At 35.4% G+C, this 17,488-nt stretch overlaps 1 protein-coding gene across 2 annotated transcripts in view; it reads left to right on the forward strand.

The window, feature by feature from the left end:
* The window catches only part of LRRK2 (leucine rich repeat kinase 2), a 140,198-nt gene that overhangs the window by 106,169 nt on the left and 16,541 nt on the right, over positions 1 to 17,488 (forward strand). For both annotated transcript variants that reach the window (XM_032432646.1, XM_032432647.1), the window contains 3 exons: positions 3,303 to 3,463; positions 14,217 to 14,387; positions 15,829 to 15,929. In XM_032432646.1, coding sequence (XP_032288537.1) covers positions 3,303 to 3,463; positions 14,217 to 14,387; positions 15,829 to 15,929 — 433 coding nt within the window. The remainder of the gene's footprint in view (positions 1 to 3,302; positions 3,464 to 14,216; positions 14,388 to 15,828; positions 15,930 to 17,488) is intronic.

Genomic DNA, 17,488 nt, shown 5'->3' on the forward strand with positions numbered 1-17,488 from the left:
GCATATTTTCCTTTAATTTGCCTGATTTCTTCTCAGCATAATGCCAGGACAGCCTTCTGGATCTTTATAAGAGGCTAGTAGATTTTAGTAGCTTTCTGTCTTCTACCGGCACTAAGTATATTTTTAAAAACTCAGCATTAGGGATTGCCTTCTCAAAAATATTTCAGCATAAAACTATAGGTACAGAGGTAGAAAGAGACAATAAAATCACACTCCTCTGGAGTCCCTTAAATGATGGAGCTGTTTAGAGGGATATATAAGAACTTCTTTCACATTCCCATATTCTTTTACAGTAGTGCCTACAACTATTAGCTTTCATTTCTAATTCAGTCCTCTCCCTTGAGCTCTTAATCATAATTCTCAATTACCTATGAAGATGTGGTCACCTGTATTTCCCATAAGTTTCTATGTTTCATTATTTACAAAATTGAGTTTCCTTTCTCTGCTACGTCCTCCTACCATGAATCTGCTCTTTCGCTTGTATCTCCCACTTGCTGACGAAGATTATTGTGGTCACATCTAGGCTATTCCTCTCCTCCCAAAAGTAAGTATCCATTTGGCCACCAGGTCTTTGACTATTTCACATTATCTTTTTTCATCGATTCATTTATTTTTAGGCTATTACTGCTGCCTTGGTCCAGTATGTCTAGGGAATTATCAGAATATTTCTCCAAAAATAAAAATCTAATTATGCTTGAAATTCCCTGGTGGTTCCAAATTATCTGTGAAGTATGTCCAAACTCCTTGGAGTAGCATCGAAACTCTTTGTGTATGCCTCTTGCCTTTCTCTCCATCCTCCTGCCTTTCCACTGCCCTCACTCGCCATTCTAATCATGCTGAAGGTCTTGACTTTTCATTGACATCCATGTCTGTTTTGGCATTTGTCCCCAGATTTGTCTGCCTACAGAATTCATTTTCCTGTAGAATTTGCTCATATACCATCTCCACAGTGAAACTCAACTGCGCCATGAAGAGATGGCCTCTCTAGCACGTGTTCCTTGAGTTGGCTGTATGCAAGACTTTGTGTTAGGTGCTCCTTCTAAAGTGTGACTCCTCAAAAGCAGAGATTTAATGATGGCTTTATATCCCCTGGTGACTGACCTTCTTAGATACCCAATACATATTTGTTAAATGAATGAATGCATCTCATTTTTAGAATAATTGTACTTAGGGTGAGATAAAGTTTACTTTAAATTATCAAGAAAGGGGTTTCCTAGCAACACCAGTGATATCACAATTAAAGAATGACTGACAGCATTTAGACCGGTTTATTTTAATAAAATATTTGGCGATGCTCATTGTCACATAATGCATAAATTATGGCTGAATTATTTTCAGTAAGGCAAGATCTGTACTTGTTAATATATCAAAGGCTATTTTGCTAGTCTATTAGAAGCTATTAAAACTGTATTTTTTAAGATTAAATTCTATAACTGAACATTTTAACTAACTCAGTTAATCTTTCCCTCCCACTGACATTATTTCAAATTAAGTTTATTTTTTTAACCTTTGAGAAGAATTGTGAGAGAGTCTATATTCTATAAATATTCTGAAAGAGGCATGCATTAGGAAGGATTTGGATGCTATTCAATTATACATGACTTGGCTTTAACTTTTTTCTTCTTAATCTCCCAGCTTTTCTTTCCAGCAAGGCAAGGGTAGCTAATGGCCTTTCAGTAAGCCCTTAGTAAATTTTTCTTTCTAGTCCATTACTTATTGTTAAGGTCAACTTCATTAGTACATTTATCTTATTTTTCAGCCAAAAATATGTAGAGCAGAATGAGTAGGCCTAATGTCAAATGTCCTGACTAGATCCTGGAAGAGAAATTTAGTTCTGCTTCAGCTGATGCAATTAAATGATACATACACTCTAGGCCATCATGCAGTGGAAAGTTCATAGTATTGCTGCCACTCTGCTCATAATCCCTCTAACAGTGATGGGTAGTAGGTAACGGAGTAAATATTTATAGATACAATGTGAACCCAAACCAAAAGCCACAGACAAACAAAGGATTTAAATTTACCTCTGTTAAGTTCTGTAAAAAATTGTCCTTTCAAGATAGGTCATAATTTACCTGTGAGATCACGTGGAGAGCTATAACAAATTTGACATCATGGAGCAGGGAAGACAGAGTGGGGGAGGGGGGATCTGAATTTTGTGAATATGTAAGGAAAGGTGGTAATGGAGTTACTTTAATTGTTGGAGCACAGAATGGACAAGACATGGTTAAGATTAAAACTTTATTTTGTTTTTTAATCTTTACCTGCAGTGTCCAACTCTACTGCTTATGTTTGATTGGATCATTCTCCAAAGGGAATGACTTTAACATCATCCAAGATCACCTTTCCCAAGACATTGTTTTACTCATTCCAACTCTCAGTCCAAAATGTTTTTTTGTTAATCTTAATTCATAATAGAATAGGGCTTAAAGTAAATTACATTTTTGAACAGATTATGGTATTGATAGCTAGCTAGGTTTTTTTATGTTGATTTGTTATTATTGAAAAAGGTGAAAATATTTTCCCCAAATTTAGGAAACATTTTAATCAGAGAAAAATAAATATCAAAAGAGAAATGGAATAGAGAGAATTTTAAAAGCTAAGATAAACTTCTATATGGTTTTAAGAAAATCAAAACTATTAAATGGAGTTATAACAAAATACGATCAACTCTTATTTAACATATTTACATTTTAAACTAATTGAAATAGTCATATGATCTTTGAGGGAATTCAGAATTCCTTTTACATAATTCTTAGGTATACAAAAGAAAAGTGACCAAAAACTGGTACTTTGCTTGAACTGGTTGTGCCTTAAAGTTTAAATCACTCACTTATCAAGATAGACCCGCTTTTTGTTGGTTTGTTGGTTGGTTTTAAAAGCACAAGCTTGGGGCGCCCGGATGACTCACTCGGTTAAGCCTATGCCTTCGGCTCAGGTCATGATCCCAGGGACCTGGGATTGAGCCCCCTCCCTGCCCCCATCCAGGGTCAGGCTCTCTGCTCAGCCCGGAGTCTTCTTCTCCCTCTCCCTCTCCTTCTGTGATCTCTCTCGCTTTCATTCTCTCTTGAATAAATAAATAAAATCTTTAAAAAAAATAAAAGCACAAGCTTGTTTTGTAGTATTTGGCTCGTATGTTTTAATTTCCTTCTATGATATCTCTTCATCTCTGTGGAGGGGTCAAACTTAGCACAGAAGTTTTGATGCTTTGCATAATGGACATCCATATTTAAGGAAATCATGACAGAAGTTGTAATAATATAATCACATTTTAATGACACTGCCTGCACGTTTTCTGGCAGATACCTCCACTCGGCCATGATTATATACCGTGACTTGAAGCCCCACAACGTGCTGCTCTTCACCCTATATCCCAATGCTGGCATCATTGCAAAGATTGCGGACTACGGGATTGCTCAGTACTGCTGTAGAATGGGGATAAAGACGTCAGAGGGCACACCAGGTAGGTGAGAAGGTTGATTTGGTAATTCCTTCTTCAGGATGGACAACCAGTGACTTCCGTTGTAAGTTCAGGAGACTCGAGAACACTGTATCCTATCATGTTGTAAACAGATATTTCTTGTGTGAATATTGTGACCACTACATTGTGGTCAATAATCACTATGGTCTGTAGGGGGAAAAAAAATCTACTGATGAAATTTTCCAGGGGGAAAAAAACAAATAAAAAATAGAGAATGTTTGATGACAAATTATATTTTTAAAAGTTGGATTTTTAAAATATTTAGATATTCTAGAGGTGGTGAAAAGGAACAGAAAAAGTTTTAAACTAGGTATTGTTCACACTTACCTAAAAATGAGGCAAACCAAATGCAGGTTCACAAACCCTTTCTCATAACTCTGAAATCCAAAGAACTTTGAAAACCCCCAATTTTTTTAATAACTGATTTGGCAGCAAAATCTGACCCAAACTAACTTGATGCTTACTACGATCTTTATTTCTCAAACTCTGTGCGAATATGTGTATGTTTCATGGTAGAAATACAGCACATTTGAGTACAGGGTGCTGGTCCCGATCCTACTGAGAGTTTCTATAATTATGTTATGTGCATCATTATTAACTTTCTTAAATATGAAAAAATATAAATTCCTAAATACTTTTGGCTCCAAGAGTGTCAGATGGAGACTTGGGGCCAGAGTTTTCGGTTGTACTGTACTTGATTCAGGCATACTTTCTTCTTACAGATTGGTACAGGAGTTGAAACCTTTAAGCACTGCACTTCAGTTTTCTTTCTTCAAAATGTATAAGTTAATACATCAATACTTAATAATAATATAGTTTCTCTGTTTGGTTCTATATAGCAAGAAGAGTCATGGTTGCTATCTAAAGTGAAACATACCTATCCTGGTTATCATTATATCTGTGGTCTCCAGAAATCACAGACACTGTTTTATTGCCTTAGAGTTTAATGTTGCTTTTTAGGGTTATCTACAACCCATATTTGTCATGCCTGTCCTAATAATCCTATTACTTCTACTGTTAACTGACTTTCTACCAGTGATAATCCACTTCCTGTGCTCTTGTATTTGCACAGTCTTATGTTTAGACGTGTTCTTTCACATTACTGTCTACTCCATGGGATCCTCCCTCCCTTTCTCAACTCCTGTTCTCCTGATAGTCTCAGGTTCATCAGAATCTCAGGTTCTGATTAGTAAGAAACAGTCATAAGGCAAGTGCTCTGTACAGAGATATCTTGTCTTTTGGCCTTCAGTTTGAGCAGGAATAGAAAATTGGGGGGTTAATTTATGTTTGGAAGAACAGCTCCATCTTCAGAGAAATCTTGTACAGTTTGTTATTTGTAAATAAATTTACATCATCTTGATGATTGGCACTCATTTAAAACACATGCCTAATACAGAAGACAATGGGGTGACAATAACCCCACACCCTGATATGAACTTGGATAAGCAGATGGTCCCAGATTGCAATGCATGGTTTTATTTTTGCTCCAAAGACATATCCTCTCTTTTGTTATTCATAGCATGTGTTGGAAGCAGAGTGTGCTCTCTCTTAAACCTTTCAAAGTACATATTATGGCTGCAAGTTTCTCTGGGTTGTTTAATAACAATAAAATGATTATCTCTTGAGCACCAGCTGTGTATCAGGCTCAGTGCCAGGTACATCAGACACATGGTATCTTATCCTCATGCCAAGGCTGAAAGTTAGCTTTTACCTTCTCATCTGTAAAATGAGGAAGCTGAGGGTCAGCAAGATTCTGTACTTGCAGGAAGTCATGCAGTAAGTGGTCAAGATAAGAACTCAATCTAAATGAATAATGAATCCAAAACTATTTGGCTTTAAATCCTAAATCTTTCTCCTAGATTACATGCAACTCTAACATGGCTTAAATATTCAATCTTAGTTACTAAAAAATCAAAATAAACAAAGCAAAATGATGGGACTATGAACAGCCAACATTATCAAGTACAGGTTTGGAAGAAGAATCTTAGAGGATGGAATTCCATAGGCTTCCTATACTCCCACCTAGAAAATGTGGGCACAGGTTAGGGGTCTTCTTTTGGGAGATCTGCTCATGACTCTCATGTGATATGAAGGTGGGCCAGACCACTCAACTGAGGCCTGCAATTTGCTCCCCCTCCAAACCCCAACCTAGTCATGATGTTCATGGAGTAGAAATCCTACTGATGAGGTCTTGTCCACCTACTTGGACAGAGGATCTGTCTGGTTCCAGTTGACTGTGTTCTGGGCCTCAAACCTGCCACCTCCCTCAGCGGGCTGGGCCAGCCAGCAGCCACGCAGTTCAACTCTGTTCAGACTCATGGCCCTTCCTTTTAAGTACCTGACTTCCCAGTTTTGGTGAAAACCTGCCTAGAGTTCAATATCCAGTTGATTTTTCATGCCAAGCCAGGTACTTTTTACTGATCCTTTTAATCTGCTATATCAATGTGCAGTAACATACATAATGGAGAAAGATCATGACAGAAAAACCCAAAGCCTGATCCTTTCTGTTCTGTCCCTTTCCCCCCAGGCTGCTTAATACATTGTAAGCATTTTTTTCTCATTATCCTGGACCTTCTCTTTATCATTACTGTATTCATTATTGTTAGAGCACTTCTGATTATCTCAGCTCTAAACTCAGCCTCAAATTTTAAATAACAGTAACTGTCACCACTGCTAACCACCATCACCAAACTTTTCCTTCTCCAAATCATTATGTTTGAGAAGAAAATCATCCCCTTCCATATGATTTCAGTTATCTCCAGTCTTTTCCTTTTAATGGATCTCTTAATGTTATAATCTTTAACTTGGAAACTTCTAGAGAAACAAAAGACCATACATTTGTTAAACTTGTGTGTGTGTGTGTGTGTGTGTGTATGTTTTAACCTTTACTGTGGTGCATTCACTCTGTTGTGTGCATGTGAAAGTGGGTTCATCACTGTTTTCTGAGAGAAGATGGGAATGGGAGCAAACCTTTTGTGGCACGGACAGTGTGCTGCCTTGTGCTTAGACTTTTGTGTGGGTTGATTATCTCATTTAATCCTTATGACTGCCTGACATAGGTCTTATTACTATTCCTGGTTTACAGATAAGGCAACTAAAGCTTAGGGCCCATTAGAAGTGTCTGTAGGGTCATACAAGATGCAAATCCAACCTATCAGGGAGCAGAGCCCCTGCCAGGTGGCATCAAAGATGGAAAGCAAGTTAGAAACAACTCAGTTATTGGCAAGGACTGATGCAGTGTCTGTTTACATTTCGAAAGGTAAATATAGGATGGATTCTTTCAACTATAAATAATTTGGAGAGCTTCAACTTAACTCAGTTAAATGGATATATTTATATCATATCCTGTTGAGAATGACAGTCAATTCTGGGTCCTGTGACAGCGACACTGTTGACTGAGGTGGATGCTGAATGATGGCTCCAACTCTGCCAACATCCATAGAAATACGGTTGTCTTTGGACAGATAAAGTATTATTCTCTGGTTAAACACTATTATCTGATAGAGATTATGAAACATGCCCTACAGATATTTCTCTCAAAGTAAAAAAGGAAAGAAAATATATGTTTCTGTGTACTATGTGGTGTATAGTCCGACCTAACATAGATTTCTCGTATATTTTTTTTAATATTTTATTTATTTATTTGAGAGAGAGGGACAGAGAGAGCATGGGTGGGAGGAGGGGCAGAGGGACAAGCACACTCCCTGCTGAGCAGGGAGCCCAAACACAGGGCTTGATCCCAGGACCCTGAGATCATGACCGAAGGCAGATGCCTAACTGACTAAGCCACCAGGTGCCCCTAAATTTCTCATATTTTTGATCTGTGGATCTTTTCCTTATTTACTCATTGCTTTTGTTGAAATTCAGGTTCATTTGAGAAGTTATTTCTAAAAATAGTTTTTAGACAATGAATCATATTTTCCCAATTATTTTGACATTGTAATTGTTATGATAATTCTCCAAGGGAAAATTATCTTTATTCTTTATTCATTTCTTCATGCATCTGGCAATAATTTATTGCATATTTGCCAAATATCAAACTGGTGCTACTACTTAATAACTGTGTGGTGTTCATCAGGATTTGCTTTCTGGGGCTCAGTTTTCACTTCTGTAAATTGTGATGAGAAAAAAAATAATGCCTACCTCATGGGGTTGTTTTAAGGGTGAAATGAAATCATCCACATAAATAGCATAGAATAAGCCTTCGCATATTGCAGTTGCTTCAACCATGTTAGCAATTGCTCTAGTGATGAATTTGGGGAATGTGCATGAATAAATGTGAATTTTATCCTCCAGAAAGCACGTATTCTGCCAAGACAAATAGGGCTATAAACAAATAATCATAAAGCATTTTGCCAGTTTCAGTAGGCGATCTAGTTCAAGGTATAGTGATAAGAGCACAAAGGATCAAGTACTTAACTGAGTTGTAAGTTTCAGACTTCCCTTCATATAGGAGATGATTCTGGAATTATATCTTAAAGGATAAGCTGGAAGTTTGAGAAAACAAAAAAATAAAAGAGCCAGAGTAGACATTCCAGGCAAAAGGCACTAAGGTATAATAGACTTGTCTTATTTAAATAACTGCAAGAAAGTCTTATGGTCTAAGTGATAGATGGAGGATGGAAGGTTATTTACTAAGTGTCTTTCAATTCTGGCTGTGTATTAGATAGCACATAGAGCTTTAAAAATGTATCTAGTGGGGTTATATCATTTATAATTCTATTTTAGTAGGCATGGAGTGGAATTCTCAATCTCTCCACAGGTTAGAAGCACCTGGAGAACTTCCAAATATATGAGTCTTGGGACCTCACCCCCAGGGATTCTGATTTAAGTTCTAGTTAAGTCTGGGATAGAGCCCAGACATTGAGTTATTTAAATATCTCCAGGTAATTCCAATGTGCATTCAAGATCAAGAGTCACTGGTCTAGAATGAAAGTCAAGAATAGCTTCAGTGTTTGAAGCACACAAATATTTCTGATACACAGCCCATAATCACACTTTTCTAGGTCATGAAGGGCTTTTTAAATCATGCCAAATAATATAGTCTTTCAGTTATGGGGAGTCATTGAAAAATATTTGCTAGCCAAAGTTTCCCATCTCTACATCGTATAACTAGTGTTATTGACTGCATGAATCGATGGTAAGATGGGCAGCTCAAGTTTTGGTACTGTCTCACAGTGGGGGGAAATGTTATTTATAAAAAAACTTTTAAAAAGATGATAAGTATTTACTTGAGATTTTAAAAGTATTAGCCTGTGATAGAATCAAAAAGTTAAGAGAGTGAGTAAATATGAATAGAGTTTGGGCTTATATCCAAATTAAAAAAACAAAACAATGTCAATTACTTTCAGTTATTCTTTCTCAGTGGTGCATATTCTAGGCATCACAGTGGATTCTGGAGATACAAAGATAAGATATGACTTGGTGAACTATTTGGCTGACTGGAATCTGTTAAACATAGGCTGCGAAGTCAGACTGTCTGGTTTTGAATTCTTGGTCTACCGCTTACTAGCTGAGGCTGGAGAAATTACCTAGCTTCTTTTCTTGGTTCAACAATAGTACCTAATAAAAGTATCTATTTTTGGGGATTGTTGTGAAAAATAAATGAGAGATTCATATAAAGAGTTGGACACAATGCCTGGCACATCCTAGCTGCCTTTGCTTTCCTGAACTTTCTGCTCTTTCTACTTAGAGGGCGTCAGGCTCTGTTTTTGTTTGCCTTCCTTGCACTGCGGGCTGGAAACTCTGTAGGGTCCTTAGAGGACTCACCTTGTTTGTTTACTCTCTCTCAGGGATCACTGTCCTGCACCTAGTGTCCAGTGGTTCATATATTTTGCCTGATATTTCATTGTTTTATGCAGGGTGGTAAATCTAGTCCCTGTTATTCCATCTTAGCTAGAGGAAGAAGTGACACATGTTAAAAGACTTATTTGAACAGCCTAATATAACAAACAGTACACTTAGGATTTCAGTTAGTGCTTGACATTTCTAGTCTTTGAGGGCCGTCGATGCTAAACAGGGTATCCCTGCAGTGTGGTAATATGGTCCATGAGCACCATAGGTCATTCATAATATTAGATCATAGATCATGTGGCCATAGTGCCCCTTTGTAAAGATGTAAGAGATGTTTCTATCCCAATGGCAGGTAATATTAAAAGTGTTCATTTTTATCCCAAATGAAATTCCATGGTGAATACATTGAATAGCTTGAAAGTTTATTCTTCCTGTTACTACTATGGTGACAAGTTTAGTTAAATGTAAGGTGAAAATTTTGGAAGAACTTGCAGTTGCGGTTCCAGGAAGGTCCTCCATTATAAAGTACATGCAGAAGAGCCTTGAGGATCTTCTTGTGGTTTAGACTGACAGGCAAACATCATATTGGGAGCTTAGGTCTTAACACCCTGAGTCCCCTTTCCCCTGATCACTTTGGTCTTTTTGAGGTGAAGGACTCCATGATGAGGCAGCTCAGGCCAAGTCACTTTAGAGTAAGATTTGATTTGCAAAACAGAAGGGCATGAAGTAAAACAGCAAATCCTATTACGCAGGTCGAAATATGTGTTTCTAATAAATTAGCAGCAATAATTCTTAACACTCTGGTAACATAGAAATATATCTATATCTAGATTTGGATGTGCTTAAGTTTTTTATAGATGTATTATAAATTCTGCTTTAGTTTTCTTTTTCTAATTAATATTTCATGGACATCTTTCTATGTCAAACATCAGTTTTAGCAGTTACGTAGTATTTCATTGCTAGTATGTACAGTAATTTACTTAACCACATCTTGATGTATATTTAAATTTTTTCTGGCTTTTTGATGTATTGCCTATGCATTAATTAGCATAATTGTAAATTAAAATTGTCCATTTATGAAACTGATGTTTTAAACATTAAATTGGTAGGCATGGTATTGCTGGGAGTGCATATTTTGAATTTTGAAACACTAATTGCCTCTTAGAAAGGTTCGTCAATTAAAATTCCCTCCATACTCGAATTAGAGCACCGTTTTCCCTTTCTGGGCTTAGTTATTCTTTTTAATCTTCACAAAATTTATAGTCAAAAAATGAGAACTTAATGTTTTTATTTTCCAAGTGTTTATTTATTTGCTTATTTTTTGAGGCTAAGCAATCTTTAATATAGAGGACATGTATTTTTCCTTTCATGTTCTGTACGTTTTTGTGTCTTTATTCATTTGTCCATTGTTCTCACTCATTTGTAAAGCTGATTTTAGTTAATGTTGACTCTTTGCCTCTCATATATTCAAATATTTTTCCAGTGTAGGGTTTGTTCCTCAACCTTGTTGATGGCATTTTGCTGTTGTAGAGTGTGAATCTTTCAGATAAACAACTTGTTTCTTTTACCTTTTGGAGTTTGATTTTCCTGACATGTTTTGTCGGCGCTACACCAAGGACAAGAACGAGGGGGCTGATCTGCGTCATTGCAGGCAGTTGCTTATTATTTTTAAATTCTCCAAAGACAGTGTGACTTCAGCTCTCAGCCTTCAGCTCTCACCACCCACCCTCGGAGAATGATTAGGAAGGCCTTTTGCATCCCAGTACTATCAACGTAGTTATGAATATGTCTTCACTACTTTCATGCATATATATTTATGTTCAAACTTTTGGCTTATCGAAAGTTTATTAGGTGTAAGGAGTGATGCAGCTATTCCTCTCTTTCTTAAACAGGAAACTCACCAAAAAAAAAAAAAGTCTGTCTTTTCCCTGCTGCTCTGAATGCCATCTTTATCATATCTTTCCTACATATTTCTGTCCAAGTTCTCCATCTAGTTTCAGTGTTGCGTAGATTTTGGTAGAGTATCAAGGATTTTAATTATGTTATTTTATAGGACAATCTGATTTAAACTTTGTTTACTCAGCATTTTTGAAATTCATGATTTTCAGGTGGATATTCTACCTTTTTCAGAGAAACAAGTTACAGCAATATATTATGCATTTTTGTGTTTAAAGGTATGGATTGGGGATAAATGTCTCATATTATTCTGCATGCTTTGTTGATTAAATGTCATTTTATTGCAATCGTGACAACATATTTGGTGCAGACCAGCCCATTTGATGGATTACAGTCAGATAATCATTCAGTGTTTACTATTTGGGGGCGTTTTTTCCTAAAGTCCTCTACTGCTCCATAGATAACTTTAGAAGAAATTGTTAGTGCAATCAAGAAATTAGAAAATCATTAGAAATTCATTGGATGAATTTCAAGAAGCACTTAAAAGTGCCTTATATTGTAGTTGAGATACTTCTTGAATATATAAATAAGGATTATGTTCTCCTGCTGGGGATTTTGTCAATGAAGATATTTATTTTGAAAGAGAAGATAAGAAGGTTAAAATCATTTCCATGTTGAAGTAAATACGTCTTTCCATAGCCTCACAATTATCTTTCTTAGTGTCCCCCGACTCACTGAGAAAAAAAATTCTAGCCTTCTGCGTAGCTCTAACATCTGTGGATTGATGCCTAGAGGGATAAAAACTGTTGTAAGAGGATATGTGCCTTGGATGAAAATTTAGACTAAGTGACCCTTGAGTTTTTCTGCTCTAAGACCCCTTGATTCCAAATCCTAGTGTTTCTAACAGTAAATTTACCAAGGGAAAAAATATGCTGAACGTTTTAATAGTCTCTGAATAGTACCTTGTTATAATAGATACCCCCAAAATGTGTTGGATGAATAATAAATAATTGGATGAGATTAATATTAGCCTCCAAAATCCCATTTAAATTCTAGAAAGGTAATCAAATATTATTGATGAACTAGCTAATGTGTGAGTAACTCATTATTTGTAAGTACTCTTGACTTGACCGTTCATTATCTTTGTGGCCTTAGGAAAACACATAACATTTTTAAAAAGATTATGTTATTCGTACAATGGAAAGTCTTCATCTGCCCACCAGAGGTGATTTTTGTGCATAGCAAATGAAATACTTAAGAAAGTGTCTATAAAATGCTATAGCAATATGAATTAGGAGCTGTTGTTATATGTTTACATTATGTCACAGATATAGTTGATTAGGAATCTATTTAAGAACTGTCTCAATTACTTATACAATTCTTTAGCTTAGGGTGTGAGTATGATACTATGGCTATGTAGGAAAGTGTCCTTTTTCTAAGAAAATGGCTATTATATATGTCTCTCTCTATGTATAGACAGGCATACATACAGACAGACAGATGTGGGAATATGGTGAATGTGTGTGTGTGTGGAAAGAGAGAGTATGAACAAATGTGGCAACATGTTAACTGGAGAATGTTAACAGTACAATAGGGGCTATCATGCTCAAATCTGACATCCCATCTTTCTGATTCTTCATGTCCTTCCAGCCTGGTGAAGGACTGCTGAACTTCATCTTTTGATGGTAAACTCTGTCAAACAGAGCTCTTTCCAAATTCAATCATTGACTTCTTGAAGGCTATGAATTCATACTTTGTTTATTTCCCTGGCTCTATATTTAAACTAAGATAACATTCATGTATGTTCATTATGGTGGCTAACTTAACATAATAAAAAAAATCCCTTACATAGCCAAAAAAAAAGAAGAAAGAAAGAAAATTTCTAAGTATAAAAAATTAAAGTAATAATAAATAAAAGCTAATAATTTTAGCACATGGAAATAATCATTATTACATTTAGATGTATTTCTTTGTTAACTTTTTATTTTGAAAATGTTTAAGTCTACAGAAAAGTTGAATGAATAGCACTATGTACACCCATATGCCCTTCATATAAATTAATTGATTATTGACTATTTGCCACACTGTCCTTTCTTTCTCTTTCTTTGTATATGAATTTGAGACTTTGAAATTAAATTGCGGACATCATGCTGCCATGCCTAAATATACTGACATATATATAGAATCCTTAGAATAAGGATGTTTGTTTACATAATCACAATACCATTATCATAGCTAAGAAAATTAACTCAGTTGATTTTTTTCCACACATTTGATAACTTTCTGTCCTTGCAGAATTATATCATACATTTTCTTTTCATTTACATTATAGCATGTCATCTTAAAAATGATTTTTAAGTTAATACATAGCATACATTATTTAACCAATTTCTTTTGATAGTTGGATTTCATTAGATTGTTGATATTTTTACTCTTGTGAATCATGTTGAAATTACTCCTTTTTCTTGAAGAATTTAGAAGTGATTTATCTCTTTTGTGAAATGAAAGGTTTTATTTCCCTTTAAGAGAATTTCAGTCATGAACCAATACCTGAGAGAGAGGTGTTGTTTTATCTTAGTCATAGTTTTATTTTCATTTTTCCATTGGGTAGAGGGAGTAGAGTCACAAGTTCTGGAAATAATGAAGGCATTGGACTTCAGTCAAGTTAAAGTGACTTGGAGTGAAGTCTAGAAATCTCGCCCTCCTGACCCCTCCTTTGTTTGAAACACTTCCCTGGGAATAGTTATTTTTAGGAATGAGAAAAATGATGTAGGTTTTTTCCCCTCTATTAGGCTTAATTTCTTTAAATATGAAACATTAATAATTACTGAATGTTTATCATTATTTTTGAAGAGCAATTTTGGGGTGAAATGTCAGCACAGGGCTGTTAATTGGCTTGATCTGTGTATCTCCTTATAGAGGACATGGCCTGATTTAGAACTCATCTCCTTGATTCTTCATCAGCATATGTACCTAAAAATATGCCTCCTTGGGTGTATGAGCCCTGGTGTTGGGCATATTTATTAATATATCTGCTTACTTTCAGGGTTTCGTGCACCTGAAGTTGCTAAAGGAAATGTTATTTATAACCAGCAGGCTGATGTTTATTCATTTGGTTTACTACTCTATGACATTTTGACAACTGGAGGTAGAATAGCAGAGGGTTTGAAGTTTCCAAATGAGTTTGATGAACTGGCAATACAGGGAAAATTACCTGGTAAGTTTTATTTTATCTACAATAAAGATGATTATTTTTTATATCAGCAGCTTTATTTCCAAGTTGTTTAATTGTATACTTAATTCACTGCACAACTGATGAGTTTTTGTTTGGTGCATGAATATTCTTAAATCCTGCGACACATTAATAAAAATCGTGTAAGAAAGATAGCAGTTTTAGGCTTTTAAAAAAAATCCCAAATTAACATTGATGGATTTGGTATTATATTTAGAATAATATTCAGAAAAGAAAATTGCTGTTAGAGTTCCATGCTTAGTGACTTCTGTGCTTATAAAGAGTAACTCTGTTGGGCGCCTGGGTGGCTCAGTTGGTTAAGCGACTGCCTTCGGCTCAGGTCATGATCCTGGAGTCCCGGGATCGAGTCCCACATTGGGCTCCCTGCTCAGCAGGGAGTCTGCTTCTCCCTCTGACCCTCCTCCCTCTCATGCTCTCTGTCTCTCATTATCTCTCTCTCAAATAAATAAATAAAATCTTAAAAAAAAAAAAAAAAAAAGAGTAACTCTGTGCTCATTAGCTTGGAGTATTTTCATTTTCTTGGAGGGAGATAATTTATATGCAGGAATGGAAGCTTCAATTATTTATAATAATTATTTTTAGTAGTAAATATTAATAAGAATTAACAAATGATTGTCTAATGAGATCAGATCTCATTTTGAATGGTTGTCTCATGCTTTTAAGAAATTCTAGGACATTGTCATTCATCCTTGACTGTCACTTCAGTTCCCCCTACAAAGTACTCTTTTAAATTTTTCTCATACTTTCTGCTTTCACCTTCACTTAAGAAATATTTTTGAGTGTATGCTGTGTGCCAAGTACAGGGAATATAGCTTTGCCTGCCTCCTTAGGGGGGACCTTTAGATTCCCAGCAAAAGGAAATTTATTATTATTTGGATGAACTTTCAACACAATCTGGGTCATTGCCCTAATTTCACTAGTTAGCTGTCCAGTGACAGTTCCCAGGTCTCTCTGGTTTATACCAGCCAGAAGAATGTCACACCTCTTGTAAAAAAGAAATGTACACAAACCGACTGTGGGGGTATGAAGATTAAATGCTTGCCAACTTCAAATATTAAAATAAAAAACTACTTCCATAGAAGTCTAATTATCATATGAACAAAAGTATCTTCAAAGTATATGTGAAATGCAGGTGTACAATGAAAAATCTATTATTTTATTCAATCAGTATTTGTCTTTTTTTATATAATAAAAAATCAAGATGTCTTTTTTGATGCCTCTAGTAGAGATAAAGCTAACAAAATTATCTTTAAGTTTGTGATATAAGTAGATCCAAACTAAATACAGGATTATGGAGATCAGTGTTTTCCTTTGCATGGTCTGGACCTCTAATATACATTGAAAGGAAATGAAGCAATTGTTCTGCTTTGTCTAATGTTATAGCATGTGTTTTTGAATGTTTTAGATCCAGTTAAAGAATATGGCTGTGCCCCATGGCCCATGGTTGAGAAGTTAATTAAAAAGTGTTTGAAAGAAAATCCTCAAGAAAGGCCTACTTCTGCCCAGGTACTCTTATAGTCAAAATTTATCAATATTTTATACAGAACATCCAATACATGTATGTACACATATATAATCTTCACACACACACATATATATTCAAATATATAAATAAACACACACATACACACATATGACAAACAGTGATAAAGCAAAACTTCTATATTCCCCACCACACAGGGCTCAAGATAAAGAGCATTGATAACACCTGGGAGTCCCCGTATGCTTCTTCCTGATTGCATCACTTTCCTTTCCCTATAGATGTAGCCACTTTGCTGACTTTTGAGATAATTCTTGCTTTTCTTTTCCTTATGTTTGCTACCCAGTTTAGTGTTCCTGTATTCATTTTTTATTTAAAATGGAATTATAGGCATGTCATGTTCTGAGATATTTTCAGTTGTTCTCCCAGCCTTATTTTGTAAGCTTTATGGAGGTTTTAAACATAGCTGTTGATTATTTTCACTGCAATTCTATTCCACTGTTTGAATGAGCAACAATGTATGTACTCATGAGCATGTCTATGGGTATCGGTATTGTTTCCAGTGTTTTGCTATTATGAACATGGTTGTACCTGTGTCCTAGTGCAGGATATATAAGAACTGCTTTGTGCTATATACCTAGGAGTTGAATTGCAGAATCATAAGATATGTGAATATCCATATTGTTTTCTGAAGAAGTTGTACCAGCTTAACACTTCCATCATCTGTATGTTAGGGTAGCCATTTCTCTATATATTCCCCCTAAATGTAGTACTATCTGAGTTCATAATTTTTCCAAAATATGTTGTCTTGTAGATTGATTTATATTTTCCTAATTACTAATAAGGATGACCATCTCTTTATATGTTCATTGGTTATATATATGTTTAGTCCTCTGGGAAATGCCTGTTCACTACTTTGCCTATTTTCCTATTGGATTATTTGCATACAAATGAACTAAGAAAAAGAAAAAAGAAATACTAATCCTTTGTTGGTTATATATTGCAAATTTCTTTTCCCAGTCTGTGGTTTGCCTTTTTATTTCCTGCAGAGTACCTTTTGATGAACAGAATATCTTACTTTTAATACAGATAAATTTTAACAACCCTTTTTATGGTTATTACTTTTGGGGTCCTGTTTGAAGAAGTCCTTATTTCTTCCAGAATCACAAAAATATTTACCTTTGGTTTCTTCAAAATGGTTAAAAGTTTTGCTTTTGACACTTAAGTTCTTAACCCATCAAGAATTGACATTTTTATCTGAATCCAATTTCCTTTTTCCTATATGGATAACTAAATTTTCCAGCTTCATCGATTAAATAGTTTCTTCCTTTTTTTTCTATTGATCTCCCCCCACCCTGCCATTTTCACTCCATAATTTGTCAGATACACACACATCCACACACATGTTCTCTTGCATTGGTCAATTTGTCTGTTCTTCCTCTAATACTATCCTGTCTTAATTCCTGTCACTTTACAAGTCTCCTTTCTTTACTTATTTTTCTCCTCTAGGAATGTGTTAGCTATTCTTCAGCTTAGTTTTTCCATATAAATTTTAAAATCACTTTGTCAACTTTTATGAAAAACC

The sequence above is a fragment of the Phoca vitulina genome, unplaced genomic scaffold (assembly GCF_004348235.1).
Source record: "Phoca vitulina isolate PV1807 unplaced genomic scaffold, GSC_HSeal_1.0 scaffold49, whole genome shotgun sequence".
Classification (NCBI taxonomy): domain Eukaryota; kingdom Metazoa; phylum Chordata; class Mammalia; order Carnivora; family Phocidae; genus Phoca; species Phoca vitulina.